Consider the following 15587-nt stretch of genomic DNA (forward strand, 5'->3'; position numbering starts at 1 on the left):
AACCAGTTAACTAAGGGACCACTCAAATTGGGACATGTCAGATAGCCATATATAACTAGCATACCTAAAAGTGATATGTAGCTATGAATTTTACTTAAGGCAAAGAGTCAGAAAGTGTGGAAAGGTCTACTACTCAAAACACCAGACTTGAATATTCAAGGTCTGAAAAACAAAAACCATAACTCTACATTTACTCCAGGTTCTTGTTTGACCACCTACATGCACTGCAAATTTGAAACTTAGAATTATCACACATAATTCCAATGAATTAATGATTTATTGAGTTTTGTAAATTGTATACATTTGTTTGGGTGTTGCTGTATTTTTAGGAACAAAACACGCATACATAAACCTGTACATTCAACAGTCCTGAGGAATGGACAGAGTCGAACTTGATTCATTTATTCTCTTGAACAGTCAGAACATTGAAAAGGAGAAAATGACACATCAAGTAGCTACGTTGGTCTTAAGTGCTCTGGGGAAACGCTGCTTCCAGTGCTCCACAGTTCTGGCAGATTGTTTACTCGGCGATGCCAATGACTCCACAAGCCAGACGCCCACCAGCGTTGCCAGTCTTTAGGCTCTCTTCATTGCCTCCTTTTCCCAGGTCATCAACCTTTTCATGGATCTTACAACAGAAAGCACAGTCAAAAGGTTTCTTTCGATACTTAAAACTAGATGCTCAATTCCAATTCAGTAAGGTGCAACATCCTGCAGCTTTTTGACTCAAAATGAGCTACACCCAGAGGGTCTGTCTCAAAAAGCCAATGAGAACAGGTTATCCTTAGGCTTACCAATTTCAAGTTTGGTTCAATGAAAGTAAAACTGAAGATGACAGCTGTTTTTCCTTACCACCATAGTTCGGCCAAGGATGGAGTTGCGGCCAACAAGGCTGATCATTTCATCCGTGATGTCTATCTTGGCAACATGATCTTGTCCTGCAGTAACATTGCCCAAGTCTCCAACATGCCTTAAAAAAAAACAAAACACACAAACCAACCACACACAATTTAATCCCCTTTCTCATGTGATAGCACTTTAAAGCCATTACTACATAAACTACAAACATAATAAGACTGTGACTTTGATAAACATCAACCACAGGCATTACCTGTCACAGTGATTTGTTACTCCTCCTACTCCTCCAGACTGGACTCACCTGTCTTTATCCTTAGGACCACCATGATTCTTTTTCTCTGGATTGAAGTGAGGTCCTGCACTGATGCAACCTGGGGGGAGAAAATAAAAATAAAAATTTTAAAAACGAGAAAGTCAGAATTTTTTTTTTTTTTTTGATTGTACTCATTCAGTTTGAGTTTATGCAAGCTAAAACTGGGTAAGGCTGTAGCATTAACATGCAAGCCCTGCAATTTCAGAAACTTGACACTACTACTGTAAGACTCTTACCATTTGTGTTGTCTCCAAAAGCATGGACATGAAAACCATGCTCACCAGGTACAAGGCCTTTGATTTCTCCTGTAACCTTCACAGGGGCTGATTCATTCTGGCAGATCAAGATAACAATTCATTACAAGAGAGGGGGAAAACAAAAAACAAGCCAACAAGAGCTGTCAACGCCAGGTGGCTACAAGAAATTGGAGCTGAAGTAAAAACAATGGTCATTTCCATCACACTTGCATGCCTGGCCAGGTAGGTAGACATATTTGTTAGAAACCCAAAATAAAATGGTTGGAGAAAACAAAAAGCAAGTTATTCAATATAATGTGGTCAGTTGATATTTGCTATCCTGTTTAAAACAGGACAGCAAATAAACCCATAAACAAACAATTTACCAGACACAAGATCCCGTGATGCTTTCATCATGTGCTATCAAGACTATGCTTTTTTTTTTTTTTTTTTTTTTTCCAACATGCATTATTGATTGCATGGTATGAGACCTTCCACGTCCACTCCGACCCTTGATGACACATGGTTGGCAGCCAAGGCCATAAGAGGGCCGTAGTGACGCAGCAAAAAAAACAAACAAAAAAAAAAAAACCCTGCAAGTAGTGGACCAGAGTTTACTCTTTGAATGCTTCCATAATAAGCTTTTGACTGCAACCAAAATCAACAAAACAATCACAAACCGAAGTGTTCACGGACCTGATCAGCAAACCACACCAGACTAGCGACGTTAGAAACCAAAGTTGAAACGGACTTGGATCACCATTACGTTTGTGACATGTTGAAACTCAGTAACGTTAAACAGGCGTTTCAAAACACGTGCTGTTGATCATTAACAAACAGATCTTCAGCGTTTAAAAGTTACGACATACCAATGATTTATATATATTATCTAGGCAATTACGGTATGCTCACACTACCAGCCTACTTAAAACTAACAAGTGACTAGCAGCACATAACGTTATTGATACGCAGTTGACAAATGTAGCTTTGCAACTTGCAGGGGAATGTTGCAATACAATATGCACTGCCAGGTAATACTAACCAATACAAATCACCATCTGTTTTCCAAACCTTACCAAATTCGACAGCTACTCAAACAAATCTGTCATGCGACTAATTAGCTAGCTTAGTCTTTCTGGAAAACCTGTCTGATTTAACGAAACTATGAACTAGTTAGCTTACCGCTACTTGTGAATGAGAACTTAGCCAGCTTTGCATTCGAGCGCTAACGCGACCAGGAAGATGCATCACAACTCCCTGGGTGTTTATCAAACCTAAATTTCTTTTTTAAAAAGTAGCTAGACATTTCTTCCTTTGAAAACAACGTAGCACGTCTTACCTGCTGCTCAAAATGAACAGTCCCGGAGGTCTCTCCATCTCCTTTCAGCACGCAAACAGCTTTCAGCACCATCTTGACATCCAAGTTCCTGTGATACGCTCTAGCTAACGACAACTAACGTTACGTATATCCCAGAGCGGCGGGCGTATAGTACAGCTATCCAATCACAATCAAATACGATCGAAAGGCACATTTTGATTGGTCAAGGTAGGCTGCAGCCCATTAAGTAGTTGAACAAGTCTTTAATACTGGATTCACATGGCCAAGCACTCATTGGGAGAAAAAAAAAACTTTCCACCTACATAAGGAAAGTATTTTGTTTATAGGGAAGAGGTAAAAAAAAGGGAAACTACTAATAGTCTTGTATTATAATGTTAAAGGTTGGTTTCTTTGCACAAAGTCACTTGTAGAAAGTTATACTAATGAATGGTCTTTGACCTGAACACAACAATTTAAGGGTAAGAGTCTGCAGGCTGCAAAGGTGGCTGTCCAATTAGTTTTACAGATATACAGACAATAATAAAAACTCTTACCTTTTACTATTCCCCATGGGTAGTAAAGTGTCAACCTGTAAGCGTTAGCTGGATTACTCAAAAATAACAGTAAATATCAGGCTTGTGGCATTTACAGTACATTAAATGTATATGCAATTACTTATCTGCAATCTTTGACTTTGATCATCTGATTAGCAACTGAGCCTGGGTTAACCACAGAATACAATTTGAGCACGCAAAATGATTTGGTAAAAAAATAGTTTATTAAAAACAATATCCTATGGCTGAATTATTGAAGATTTTATGTCCATGTCTTTTGTATTTTAAAATCATAGAAACATCTCAACTTTCAAACCACCAGGAATTAAAACATTAAAGCAAAGGGCCTCAGTTATTCCTTCCAAGTCAACCTGTTTCTCTCTGATAAACGAATCACAGATTATAAACAATTACGACACCTTAAAATCATCAGAGACTCAAGCATATTTACAGCAGTCTGCCCCAAGCGATACTCTTCATTTCAGCACTTTAGTTTAGCCCTCAGTACCACTGTGTTAAAATTATTCAACAGGAGTTTGGATTGCAGAATCTGGATTTTAGATGTTAAGAATTTAATATCAGATAATGTGTCTTTAGTGAATTATACATTAGGGTTGAAAGTGGTTTATCAAAGACAAAAAAAATATTCAGCTACAGGGTTACATTTTGTATTTTATGGAGGTCAGCACTAATCTATACGAGTTTGAATGATGTACATGAGAAAAAAAAAGAAAAAAAGCCCAAATAAAATTAAGATCTTTTGACTGATCCAAGAGACTTCCTCCTTCTTTTCATAGACACAGGACAAAGAAAAAACCACTATAAAGCTTTTTTTAATCTGCCTGCTAAGTTGTATTTATACAAAATGCTCAAAAAGCCAAGCTAGCACCTGAATCTTCACACATTGTTTGTGGAATACAATATTGTCAAAAGAATCTTGTGCGCGCATTTTCCTCTGTTGGATCTACAAAAGGTTCAGCTTTATTTCTTTAACTGAAAATAAAAATGTACACATATAGGCCAAAGTGTAAAATGTAGTCAGCAGAAAAAAAGATGTCTGAATATACACATCTGAAAACCTTCAAAAGAATTTTACTCAGCTTCTCTAAGATGGTAGTTTTGAAAAAATGACTGTCAAAACAGTAAAAAGAAACTAAGATGCAAATCTACTTAACAAGAGAAACTGTGTTTCCCAGCCATTTTTCAACAACGGTTCCTCATCTGGATACAAGTCAATTTCTTCACAAAAGGATACATATATTTATTTTTACATAGCTCTCTCTGTGTCTAAATCACTCCAATTTGGAGCGACACCACCTCCAACTCTGAAACAAAGCCCAGTTGTACAGCATCACTGTATCCCTTTACTTCCTAAATATTCCAAGGAAGATATACCACAATACACCTGAACTCACATTTGCTTTTCTGGGCATGTCATGCTTAAGCATCTTATCTGCAGTGTTTAAAGTTTAAACAACAAGGCACACTGGGGGACGGCGGGTCACATGTCCATGGGCGTGAGCTGTTTGTCAAATATTTTTGGAATCAAAAAATACCATATATGAACACAAAAAAAATTAAACGATTTTCATAACAACTTTGCTATAAAATGACATCTGGATAAGCAGAGTATGATCAAAGAATGTGAAACATTCTTGATGCCCAAAATAATAAGTGTTACTTTTTACATGTAATCTCTCTTATCAGAAGAACATGACAAAACAGAGACCATGCAAGTTGTTTGCAAAAATCTCACTACTAATGGAATACATCATTTTTAAAAACTTAAGTGGATTTTTATGGACATTGGGTATTGGCTGTTAAATGCACAAGTAAGTGATTCATCAGTTACTGCATCAAGGTAGAATGTTATTTACCCCTACATCCAGTCAAGTGTCTCCCTCAAGCTGTACTTTTTACATTTTCAGTCACACCCTGTGCCATACTGGCTGGGCTCCTGCAAAGAGGAGCTGACATGATACACAAGATGGGAAAGACAGACAAATGGTGCATCTATTACTGTAGAACTGTTTGGGAAGATATTCCGTGTTTGACATTTTGGTAAAATTAAAAATATTTTAAAATGAACACATTAACCTTGCTGAGGAGTGCCTGCTATCACACAGATGAGGCCATAAACTAAAAATAAATTTGTGCCATAGAAATCGTGTTTCCTCTGTATGCAACCCAATCGAGTAAAAATATAAAAGCTACACCAAGCTGATATCAGATGGACAGAGCTAAGTTAGCATGCAAGCACTCCGATCATTGTTACATCTTAAAGGAAAGCGAGGGGGGGGGGAACTGATTTTCATGTAGTCATGTGTTTCAAAACACATACATAAAGACAAAGTTGACCATAATCTGTAAATTCTAAAAACAACCATTTTCCATGGATGGGATATGGTCCTTTTCCAGAAATCTGTTACTGCCCAGAAACAGTCAATGACCAACTGACAAGTTAAAATTAATCTGCCAGGGGAGCTCAGGCTAGGTATAATAGTGAAAAACACCTACTTCTATCTTTCAGTGTTTCACTGCAGTCTCTGGCTGAAGCAGCAGTGAGCCAGTCTATGATGACGTTTCTTTTTTTGTTTCTGTGGGTTCACCTTGAGCCAAAGGTAAGGGCTCAGAGGGCACTGGCTCTACTGCAGCAGTAGTTACCTGTGGAACCGGAGCTATAAGTTTTGATTCTGCCTTCTTATAAGCTTCCACATTTGGCTCTTTACTGGTTTCCAAGGTAAGGGTGGGAGTCACACGGGGTTGCCCTGTGTTGTTAGAGGTCCGAAATCTCTCCATGTTTTCCAGTTCAGCCAATCGATCATCTCTGTCCCACCGTGTGGTCCTCTCTCGCCGCTCTGACCGCCTTGGCTTGTCCCCTTCCTTTCCTGCTGTTCCTCTCCCTCTTTCTCGACTCCCTCCTTCTCCCCTTCCTCTTTCTCCTCCCTCCCCCTTCCCATACTCTCTCTCCACATCTTCACCTCTCCCTCGTTCCCTGTCACCATCCAGGCTGCTTCGCTTCTCCCTCCAGTCTCGTCTGTCTCTGTCTCGATCACGGTCCCGATCTCTGTCCCTGTCTCTCTCCCACCCTCCCCCTCGGTGATCGCCTCCATCTTCCTGCCAGCCTCCAAGCCTGTCCCTCCCATCCATTCTATCACCACCTCCTCCCCTCCCTCCGTCTCCAAATGGACGCCTTCCACCTCCAAAACCTCGCTCCCTCTCTCTATCCCTGTCTCGATCCCAGTCTCTGTCTCTCTCTGGCTCTCGGTCCCTGAATCCAGGCCTGTCTCCTCTGAATGATCTGCCATCCATTTCTTCTGGCCCATCCAAGCCACGAGGACCACCTGGTCTGATAAAAGGAGGAGGAGGACCTTGAGGAGGTGGGCCATGCGCATGTGGCGGAAAAGGAGGCCTCATATTATGGGGAGGAGGCATCCCAAAGCCTCCTTTAGGTGGAGGGGGCTCATGGTGCATCATTTGAGGGTGTGGTGCCCTGGGCATTATTTGTGGGGGCATAGGAGGCATGCCTGGGTGAGGCTGTCTTGGCCCATGGGGTGCAGGGAAACGCTGCATGTGCGGTGGTGGGGGAATGGGAGGACGCTGGAGTGGGATCATACCAGGCCTTGCGCCAAGCAGACCACCAGAGGGGGGTTGGATGTTTCCTGGAAGAGAACTTGGAGGACCACCAGGAGGGCAACCTGGAGGTCCACCTGGAAGAGAACTTGGAGGACCACCTGGAGGTACACCTAGTTGGTTACCTGATGGGAAAACAAATGGCTTTTTAAGTGATGAGACCAACTCCCCTTGATTTAATTGGCAAAGTCAAGTTAACTGTCTTTTAACAGTGTGGTGAACAGTTAAGAGAGAAAGACAGACTGACCCATAGGTCCAATCTGGTTGTTGAAGATGTTGGGACCCTCAGGGACCTCATCATTTTTCCTGTGGCCCAGACCTGTGGTGTCCAGAGGCAGGTCCTCAAGTCCACCTTTGGAAGGAGGTGGGTGACCTAGAGGCATGACACCTGGGGGAGGGAAGCCTAGAAGAAGAGAGCTATGATGAGTTAAGGTGCTTTCACACCAAGCTGGTTCAAACAAACTTTGGTACATTTTTTCCCCACTGTATCCTGTTAATACTAAGCTAATAGCCAGAATGTAAATACTGCAGGAGCCGCATCCATAGGCCAGAGAGCAAAGAGTTCAGTGCAGAGATATATGGCATCTTAATCAAACATAGTAACCTGACAGATTAAAGAGCACAAAGTAGTTAGTTATTAGTCCCTAAGTGTTCAGTTGCAACTATGTGAAATGCCTGTTTCTATGTTGATGCACTTCATCCGTCAGTGTTTATTACCACAACTACTACTACAACTACTTGTAACTAGACATGTGAACAGCAGCACCACTTCTGAAAAATTGTAGGGGAAACACTGGTCACCATAACTACCTAACAGATTTTTACAGTCACGCCACTTCGTGTCAACAGCTCTTGGTCGTTTGTAAAAAGCCAGTGTGAACACAAACAATGTATTATAGAAGTATCATTTGAACCAAATGAACAGATTTTCTTTGTAAAATACAGACAAACTGAATGAAAGGATGATGGAAGCTGTAGGGGGGGCTACCTGGAGGCATCTGCATGGGATTGAAGCCAGGTCTGATGAAAGGAGGTGGGGGGACGCCTGGGGGAAAGGAAGGTGGAGGCATGCCTATGGGACCTGGAAAAACAGGAGGCTGGAGAGAGCCCACACCAACCACTGGCTGCTGCATTGGAGGGACCTGAGAACATTCACAGAGATTTGCTGCAGATGTCAATTCAGAAAATTGTTTTACTTCCCAGTAACACAGTGGACACACAGCAGTTGAGCTACCCCATCTATTTTAATGTAGGAATGGATTAGGTGCCACACATTGTGCTTGTCACATTATTTTAACTGTTGCCTCCACACCTATCCTTCTGATTTTGCACTGTAGTTGAGCATTTACACATATACCTGAAATAACAGCAGGCACATAATCTGTATTATTTAACATTTTCTTTTAGAACAGTGACACGTCAACACATCTCTAATTACAGTAAAAAAAAAAAAATCCCTAACATTTGTTTGCTTACCTGTGCAGGAGGAGCCACTGAGGCTGCCACAGGTAATACTGGTGCCTCTTCAGGCTGTTGTGGCTCTGAACGGCCATTGTGGGTGAGTTCCTCTGGGTGTTCAAGAAGATTCTTCCTCATGCCACTCCACTCTGCAGATATGATTAAGATTTGTTAATAAGCAAACTGGTCAATACAATACAAAACACAATAGCATCAATAATGCACCTTGATTCTCATTCCGAGTAATAAAACACAGGGTATAAATTGATGAACTCAGCATGAGGTCTGCCAGATTGCCCGGCACTGCGTACTGTGGACTGTCTTCCCACATGAACTACAGTATATGTGGTTGCAGTTTGTCTTAACTTGTTCATATGACTTCCTCATGGGTCTGTGCTTGTCAGTGTTTACCTGGTGATAAGGTGTCTACATCCAGTATTCCTCCTTCTTCTAGCTCCTCCAACTGGTCCTCTCTGATTTTAGACCAAGGTATGTAGGTGACTCCCAGCTCCACATCCCAGTACTGTTTAAACTCAGGTTTTATGCCCTTGTTCAAAGCCCAAGCAATCTGGCAAGAAACCAAAACTTAAATTAGAAAATGTAGTTTTCTCTTTGATTTGATGATTTATTGTTTTATGCTGCATTACTAAGCAGCAATCACTCACTTTAATGGCTTTCTGGTTAACTTTGTAAGTTCCTCTACTGAGCTTCTGTAGAGCCCTGAAGGCATCTTGCCTATGTATCATGACAATATAGGCACAGCCACGTGGAGGGATCATCTTAACAAGAGAGGAGGACAGACAGGTTAAAACACACACACACACACACACACACACAAAGACATTGTGACTACCTTTTAGTCTAAACTTAATCTCATGATTGGACAATGCCCCTTTCATAAATCAGTGCAACACTGGAGAAGGGTTTATAAAAGCAAAGTTTGGTTTTACCTTTTAATATTCTATATGTAATCAGTACTTTACTGAAATAAACAGTATTAAATACAAACAACAAAGCTGATCATGTAATGACTTGACTATAACATTTGATATACAATGACAAATTTACTCTAAGGTGACCAGAAGAGACAATAATAAGCATTTCTCATCACAGGATGAGAAAAGGCAAATGTCACTGTTACAGTCAGCAGGCCGGAGTCACAGTTGGATCAGTGTAACAGATCTATGCAAGTCTACTTACATTAATAGATTCTATCTGCCCAAACTCCTCTAGCACACAAGCAACATCTTGTTGTTGTGTTCTCTTGTCCAGCTGGCCCACCCACAGTGTTGTACTGCAAACTAAATAAAAGGAAAGGAAAAGTAACATGAACTCATCATTTTAAAAAGATATACAATATTAAATGCAATGTTATTTGAAAAATCCCACAAATGTCACTGAAAGACAATCATTTTGTGCAAGTAGTAAAAAAAGAAAAATTTTTTACTTAGGATTCCTAAAACTTATCTACTTAAATAAATATGACCAATTCTGGTCTTCCAAGGGCCACTGCTCTGCTTGTTTTTTAACTGCCCTTACCGCTGCTGATTACCGGGATCAGGTGTGTTCAGTCAGTCAGAAGCTGGAAGATACCAATTCGCTTTGTCTTTCCTCCCTCCACCTTCATCTAAAATGGTATCTTCCAGCTTCTCAAGGACCAGGACTGTCTACCCCTGCCATAAATTGATCATGACTCACTGCTCAGTGTCTCGCTCTTTGGTGGCGGAAGGCCCTTTTGCCTTCGCTCTCTCTCTTTCTCTCGCTCCCTACGCTCCTGCGAGCGAGAGCGTGGGGAATGATGACGTCGGTCTCTGGAGCGCGAACGAGATCGCCTGTGCCTGGAACGTCGTGTACGGGAATTAGACCGTGACCTTCTCCGCTTTGGTGACCTGGAACCAAAAATAAATTAATGAATGAAAAACATTGCAACTCCTGCTGGGTTCATCATAAATGAAGATACCAGCTTGCAGCTTATTTGCATATGGCAAAATAAATGGAAATGAACAAATTCCAGTGTGGCTAAAGAAACCTAGTTTGATACATCATAGCCTGTTTCAGATGCTCACCTTGAGCCTGAGTGTGACCTCTGACCATGTCTGCCATCCCTCACAGATGAACTGTCGATATCCATTGACAAATCCTGATAGAGTATGGAGCAGACATACCATTTGTTGTCATTTGCCATAGTTATTTGTTGAAAACAACTATACCCTTGGGTCCTTGTTTAGAACAAAAGACATTTAAATTATACCCAACAGAAAATACTTATTATCTATCCATCCCCCCCCCCCTCCCTTGTGTACTACTGTCAAGTCTACCTGTTGTTGTTGCTGGGCTGTGTTGTGGGCAGGGTATCCCCCTGGGAAGCCCGGAGGCCCAGTAGAGCCAGGGAGGGGATGCCCTGGAAGAGCATTTCCCATAGGAGGCATAACTGGGAAGCTTTGTCCTGGTGGTAAACCACAGGCCTGGAGCTGGCCATTAGGAGGGAGAGGAACCTAAGTAAGACAACGGTTATAAATATTGTGCATGTGCTACAGCGTTTCCCATATATAAAGTCAATTTATCAAACAAATGTGTTCAAACCTATTGTTTTCTTTTACAGGTGCTGCCTTCCACAAATAGAATATATACTGTACTGCACAGTGTATATATTATTTAACCCTACTGCTGTAAAAGAAGCTATAGTGTTTGTGGTGACAACAAACTTAAATATTATATTTTATATAAATTTTATTGTTTAAAGTAAAAATAAAAAGGAAATAATAAACAATTAGCTGGCAAAAGAGTCATTTTAAAATTAAACATCATTCTCATTACCTGTTGTGAGAGGTCTTGCGACATATTAATCACTGGCGGTTTCAAGTGCTCCGTGTGCTGTGGGAAGGCCGGTGGCTGCTGCATACTGTGATGATAAAAAATATACCATCAATTTCATAGCTTCCCACTTCTTGGCATTACATACATACTGCTGTATATGTAACGTATCAAAGACTTACAAGGAGGGCTGTGATGAGATTTCATCCTTCTTTGTTTCTTCTCCAACTTCTGGATCATCATCATAGTCAAAACGGTCCAGCAACTTCTGAGCGAAACACAGGTTATGAATGTAAAAATGTATATAAATAAAGGACTTCATGTTAACATGGTAGATCTTGTACAGCCTGAATTTATTTTGTTCCACTATAATATACACCTAGCAATAAAATGTCTAAACAGAGCCTGACCTCTGTTATATTGCAGAAAATTCATTTTGATGCTGATGGAACATGCAAACGCAAAAGCACACTGCCACCTTGTCAAAGGCTGTTTTTTGCTGGGTGGGTTGGTTCTGCTTTAGTGGAGTGTGTGGAGTGAGCACGCCCAGGCCAGTGGTGATGTCTTGGGCCTGTGTTTGGACAGTATGGAGAGGAGGCTCAGTGTTGGTTTCTGGCTTTACTGGTTGCTGCTGAAAATTCTGGAGCATCTGTTGAAGCTAAAAATCCAGTGACAGAGAGTAAAAGAAAAGAATTCTTAGTGAAGATCTTGGTCTATATGCAAGCTATGACAACAATACAGTCAGAAAGACTAAGCTCTGCCTGTTTGCACCACACACACCTGCTGACCCTGTGAGGACTGGAAGAGCTGTGCCACAGCAGCAAAGGCATCAGAGTTTTGCAGCGGAGCAGCAGATGCTCCAGTGGAGTTTGCCGTTTCTGCTGTAACTGGCTCTTTGGCTGGAGGTGGAGAAGAATCTGAGGGAGGAGAGACAGCAGTACACAGATGCCTTCAAACACCAGCATCATTCGCTGACACATCAGTATATCCATTACTTTTACTTATTATTTTATGCAATGTATATTAAAACTCCACTAAGCAAACCTCCATTATTTTCACTAGCAAATGCAACAACTTTTGTAAACAAGGCAATTATTTACTGCAACTTGTGCTGATCAAGTTCAGACTTGAACAAAACTGAAAGTGTAAATTTGTGTCTGTACAATCACGTTTAAAAACTACAGCACTGCCTTACAGTAATCACTTTTGTCTCATGTGTACAATCACACAAACGTACCTGGCTCGTCTGTGCCTGTGTAGGGTGCGGCAGCACTGCTAGAGCCAGCTGCCACGTCCAAGAGAGGTTGAATAACCTCGATCTTGAACACTCCATTCTTCTGCCACAGGTTCAACACCCGCACTATCTTACTCTACAAAGGAAAACCAAAGAAATAAATGAAAGAGAAGGAAGGGGCAAAATTCTTCAACCAAATTGTACAATGTGTGACTACAATACTACAGTTTACAACATAAAATCTAATTTATTTATATAGCACTTTAAAAACAACATCCAGATGACCAAAGTACTTTACATGGGTAGAATAAAATAACAATAAATAACTAAAATACAATAAACAGATCAACGTAAAAATAAAACAGCACAATAACAGACACACAGATGACATACATTCAATAAATTAACATTTCAATTAACATTCATCACCCGGAAATTTCTACTAACTCTCTCTGTTCTTACCCTGTCCTCTATGGGGCACAGGCAGAGGTTCTCAAAAGTCCCTGTAATGTTTTTGGTAAACCTTGGGCCAAAAACATCCTTGTCTGGTCCAAACTGGTGTCTGGACTGCCTAACAATGGAATCCACCACATACAGGCCTGCTACCTTATACTCTGGTTTACACTGGAGAGAGCAGAGAAAACAGATTTTGGCTTTATACATGTTTAGTGAGGAGGAACAGGGTGATAAGTGAATATAGACCAGTTTCTCTCACCTTTTTGATAAACTTCTCCACAATCTGAACTACATGTTTGTAGAGCTGCGGAAAGCAGACACAAGTGAGCATCTCATCAGCTAGATACAGACTCAAATAATAAGGAATATAACTTTAGAAATACAGAGCGTGCATCTAGACATTCAAGTAAATCTCCAAACTCATTCTTACTTTCATAGCTTTGATGGCAGATTTAGTGATGGAGATCATTTTTGCCCGAGAGATCGGGGGTTTGGAGTCCATCAGTGAGAATAACTAGAGACAGAGTAGATAACAGATGAGTGAGACAATGAGAGTCCTGAAACAGGAGGTATAAACAAATTTAAACAAACAGAGAGAGAGGGCAGTGCTTAGAGGAGTGAAATAACCGGAAATGACCTCATGTCTTCCAATATCAAAAAGACATTTATAAGATACAGCACTTTACAACTGAATGTTTTATTGGCAACAAGCTGTAGAATAAAACCTGACATTATGAATTCTAAGCAATTAATATCCCCACCTTTATAAGCTAATCAGCATTTTACAACCAACTGGTGCTGACATGATTTTGTCTTAATCTTTTACTGGTTGCCACAACTGAAAATATGAACGATGACACTGCGATTGGTTATATGGACTATACTGTTCATTGTGATCTGATGGAGGCCTGACGCTGAAAGCTCTTACAGTGAAGTGTGCTGTAATTGTTTACTACCTTTATTTCCCACCTGCTGTAAATCCTTGATTCCACAGCCCTCCTCAGATCTGAGGAGACTGCAATGGTACGTTTTCAAAGTTCTGAGGTGAGGACCCAGACACACAACTCACATTACACAGAATGACAAACCCATCATCTGTACACACACTGTGTACTCTTAAGGATGCAAAACCTCCCTAACAGGTGTGTGGTGACCATGGATATTGCTTTGTTTTTCTGTCTTAAAAACATTCAAGTGACTGAGAGAAACGCTTACTGACAGCACTAAAATACATGACTGTGCTTTTAATTGGTGCAATGACAGTATGATGGCGTATACACTGACACATTTATCATCTATACCATATCTAACCCTTATTTGCATCCATAAACAACTACGTTCTTGGTTTCTATGCCAGACAGAAAAGGGCAAGCTCATGTTATTATAATCCTTTTAACAAGAATTTGATACAATTGCACATTTGTTTGTCACTCTGTCCCAGTGGCGAATCAATTATATAGCCTCAGCCAAGATATCTGTTACTTCCAGGGTTAAACGGCCATAAACAGAGACGAGAGAACCCAAAAACATTGAGAATAGCTACTTGGCCTGCCCTGCCCTCCTACAATCAGTCCACACGCTCTAACGTTACGCCTTCATTAAACACGCAGTTGTGAACACCATGTTTGTAAGTTTGTAGTGTGATAACAATATAGTGTTTGCTCATGAGGTTACCAGTAGCATGCTACCAAAACCAATGTTTCAGTAACCATACTCTCGTATGCTAACATTAACCGCGGTTTCAAGAATCAATGTAAAGTTGCTAGATATCGTTGAGTTAGCTTGCTAGTTGGCAATAAATCTTATCAGATGTTTCGCCAGTAACATTACTGACGCTGCAGGTGTGCGACACAAGCAACAAATCGGTTTGCCCTAAAGCCAGGGTGAGATTAATATGTCCAGCTAGCTAGCCGAGCAGGCCCACAGCTCGGTCCTGCTCGGCTAGCTTCAGTGCAATGCAACACCATGACCAGCACCGCCAGACTGGGTGAGGTGGGGGTCCCAGTAAGCCCCGAAGGTAACTTACCTCCTGGTTGAAGGCGTTAACGGCATCCATGATTGCCCAACTCCCCACGCCTTCCCAGTAGCTCCCGATTCCCCGCTTACAGCAACGTTTACTCAAAGAAGGATCGGTACAACATGTCCGCTCCCGGTAGCTAGCGACAGTTAGCCTAGCAGTAGCGCTCGGGTCGGCGACCACAGCAAAGCATGATGGGATTCAGTCCTGTTGTTTTGGGGGTTGTCCACTTGGTGGCGCAGTGTTTGGGGGATTGAAAATATGGTTTATTTTCGTTTTATTTTGTCATAACACAGCCCACAGATAGCCTAGCACACTTGGCCAAATATTCAGAAAAGAATAGAGTAAAAAACATGGATTCATATGAAACATTAACAAGCACAAAAGACGATACACAACATTCACAAACAGCACACAGCAAAGAATGATAAGAACACCAAAAGTTCTTATAGGCAAATTTAAAGTATCCCAAGGCACAAAGTTGAGAAGCAGTGATTATTAAAACAGTCACTTTTATAGTGGTATAAAACATTAAATGATACATGCAACATTTCAAATACATACTATTTAGTCTACTTTAAATTGAGGATCATTATCACCAAAACATTTTTTTAAAAGCCTCGCAATACCCACTGGATTTCCCTTTAAACAAATAGTAGTTCCAAAGTTTTACTTTAGAGACGACTGTTAAATTCT

The 15587-nt window shown here is 40.9% G+C and overlaps 2 protein-coding genes across 4 annotated transcripts; both read right to left on the reverse strand.

Moving 5' to 3' along the window:
• Window positions 1-355: 355 nt before the first annotated feature.
• Window positions 356-2871, reverse strand: sod1 (superoxide dismutase 1, soluble). Of its 2 annotated transcripts, none has more exons than XM_020598412.1 (5): window positions 2747-2871; window positions 1408-1504; window positions 1160-1229; window positions 853-970; window positions 356-628 (listed from the first exon to the last, which is right to left on the reverse strand). In XM_020598412.1, exons 1-5 carry the CDS (start codon window positions 2816-2818, stop codon window positions 521-523), a joined length of 465 nt encoding a protein of 154 aa, XP_020454068.1. In that variant the 5' UTR covers window positions 2819-2871; the 3' UTR covers window positions 356-520. The 2 variants fall into 2 exon arrangements, with proteins under 2 accessions (XP_020454068.1, XP_020454069.1); XM_020598413.1 differs by lacking the exon at window positions 2747-2871 and adding an exon at window positions 2590-2678.
• Window positions 2872-5587: 2716 nt separating this feature from the next.
• Window positions 5588-15118, reverse strand: scaf4a (SR-related CTD-associated factor 4a). Of its 2 annotated transcripts, none has more exons than XM_020598416.1 (19): window positions 14901-15118; window positions 13305-13388; window positions 13134-13178; window positions 12881-13042; window positions 12422-12554; window positions 11965-12101; window positions 11663-11842; window positions 11367-11449; window positions 11188-11272; window positions 10689-10865; window positions 10437-10510; window positions 10069-10259; window positions 9571-9671; window positions 9036-9149; window positions 8782-8938; window positions 8389-8519; window positions 7901-8054; window positions 7160-7315; window positions 5588-7037 (listed from the first exon to the last, which is right to left on the reverse strand). In XM_020598416.1, the coding sequence occupies exons 1-19, from the start codon at window positions 14928-14930 to the stop codon at window positions 5851-5853; spliced, it is 3381 nt and encodes a 1126-aa protein (XP_020454072.1). In that variant the 5' UTR covers window positions 14931-15118; the 3' UTR covers window positions 5588-5850. The 2 variants fall into 2 exon arrangements, with proteins under 2 accessions (XP_020454072.1, XP_020454071.1); XM_020598415.1 differs by having other exon boundaries at window positions 11367-11452.
• Window positions 15119-15587: the final 469 nt, after the last annotated feature.

The sequence above is a fragment of the Monopterus albus genome, unplaced genomic scaffold (assembly GCF_001952655.1).
Source record: "Monopterus albus unplaced genomic scaffold, M_albus_1.0 scaffold38.1, whole genome shotgun sequence".
Classification (NCBI taxonomy): domain Eukaryota; kingdom Metazoa; phylum Chordata; class Actinopteri; order Synbranchiformes; family Synbranchidae; genus Monopterus; species Monopterus albus.

Excerpts from the sequence above, each read along its gene's own strand:
- sod1 (XM_020598412.1), bottom strand. The coding sequence starts at position 2,818 with ATGGTGCTGAAAGCTGTTTGCGTGCTGAAAGGAGATGGAGAGACCTCC. Across the intron at positions 971-1,159 it reads GGTCCTAAGGATAAAGACAG|GCATGTTGGAGACTTGGGCA; the intron begins GTGAGTCCAGTC and ends TTTTTTTTTAAG. Across the intron at positions 629-852 it reads TCCTTGGCCGAACTATGGTG|ATCCATGAAAAGGTTGATGA; the intron begins GTAAGGAAAAAC and ends TTCTGTTGTAAG.
- scaf4a (XM_020598415.1), bottom strand. The coding sequence starts at position 14,930 with ATGGATGCCGTTAACGCCTTCAACCAGGAG. Across the intron at positions 13,179-13,304 it reads CTGCCATCAAAGCTATGAAA|CTCTACAAACATGTAGTTCA; the intron begins GTAAGAATGAGT and ends TGCTTTCCGCAG. Across the intron at positions 12,102-12,421 it reads CACAGGCACAGACGAGCCAG|ATTCTTCTCCACCTCCAGCC; the intron begins GTACGTTTGTGT and ends CTCCTCCCTCAG.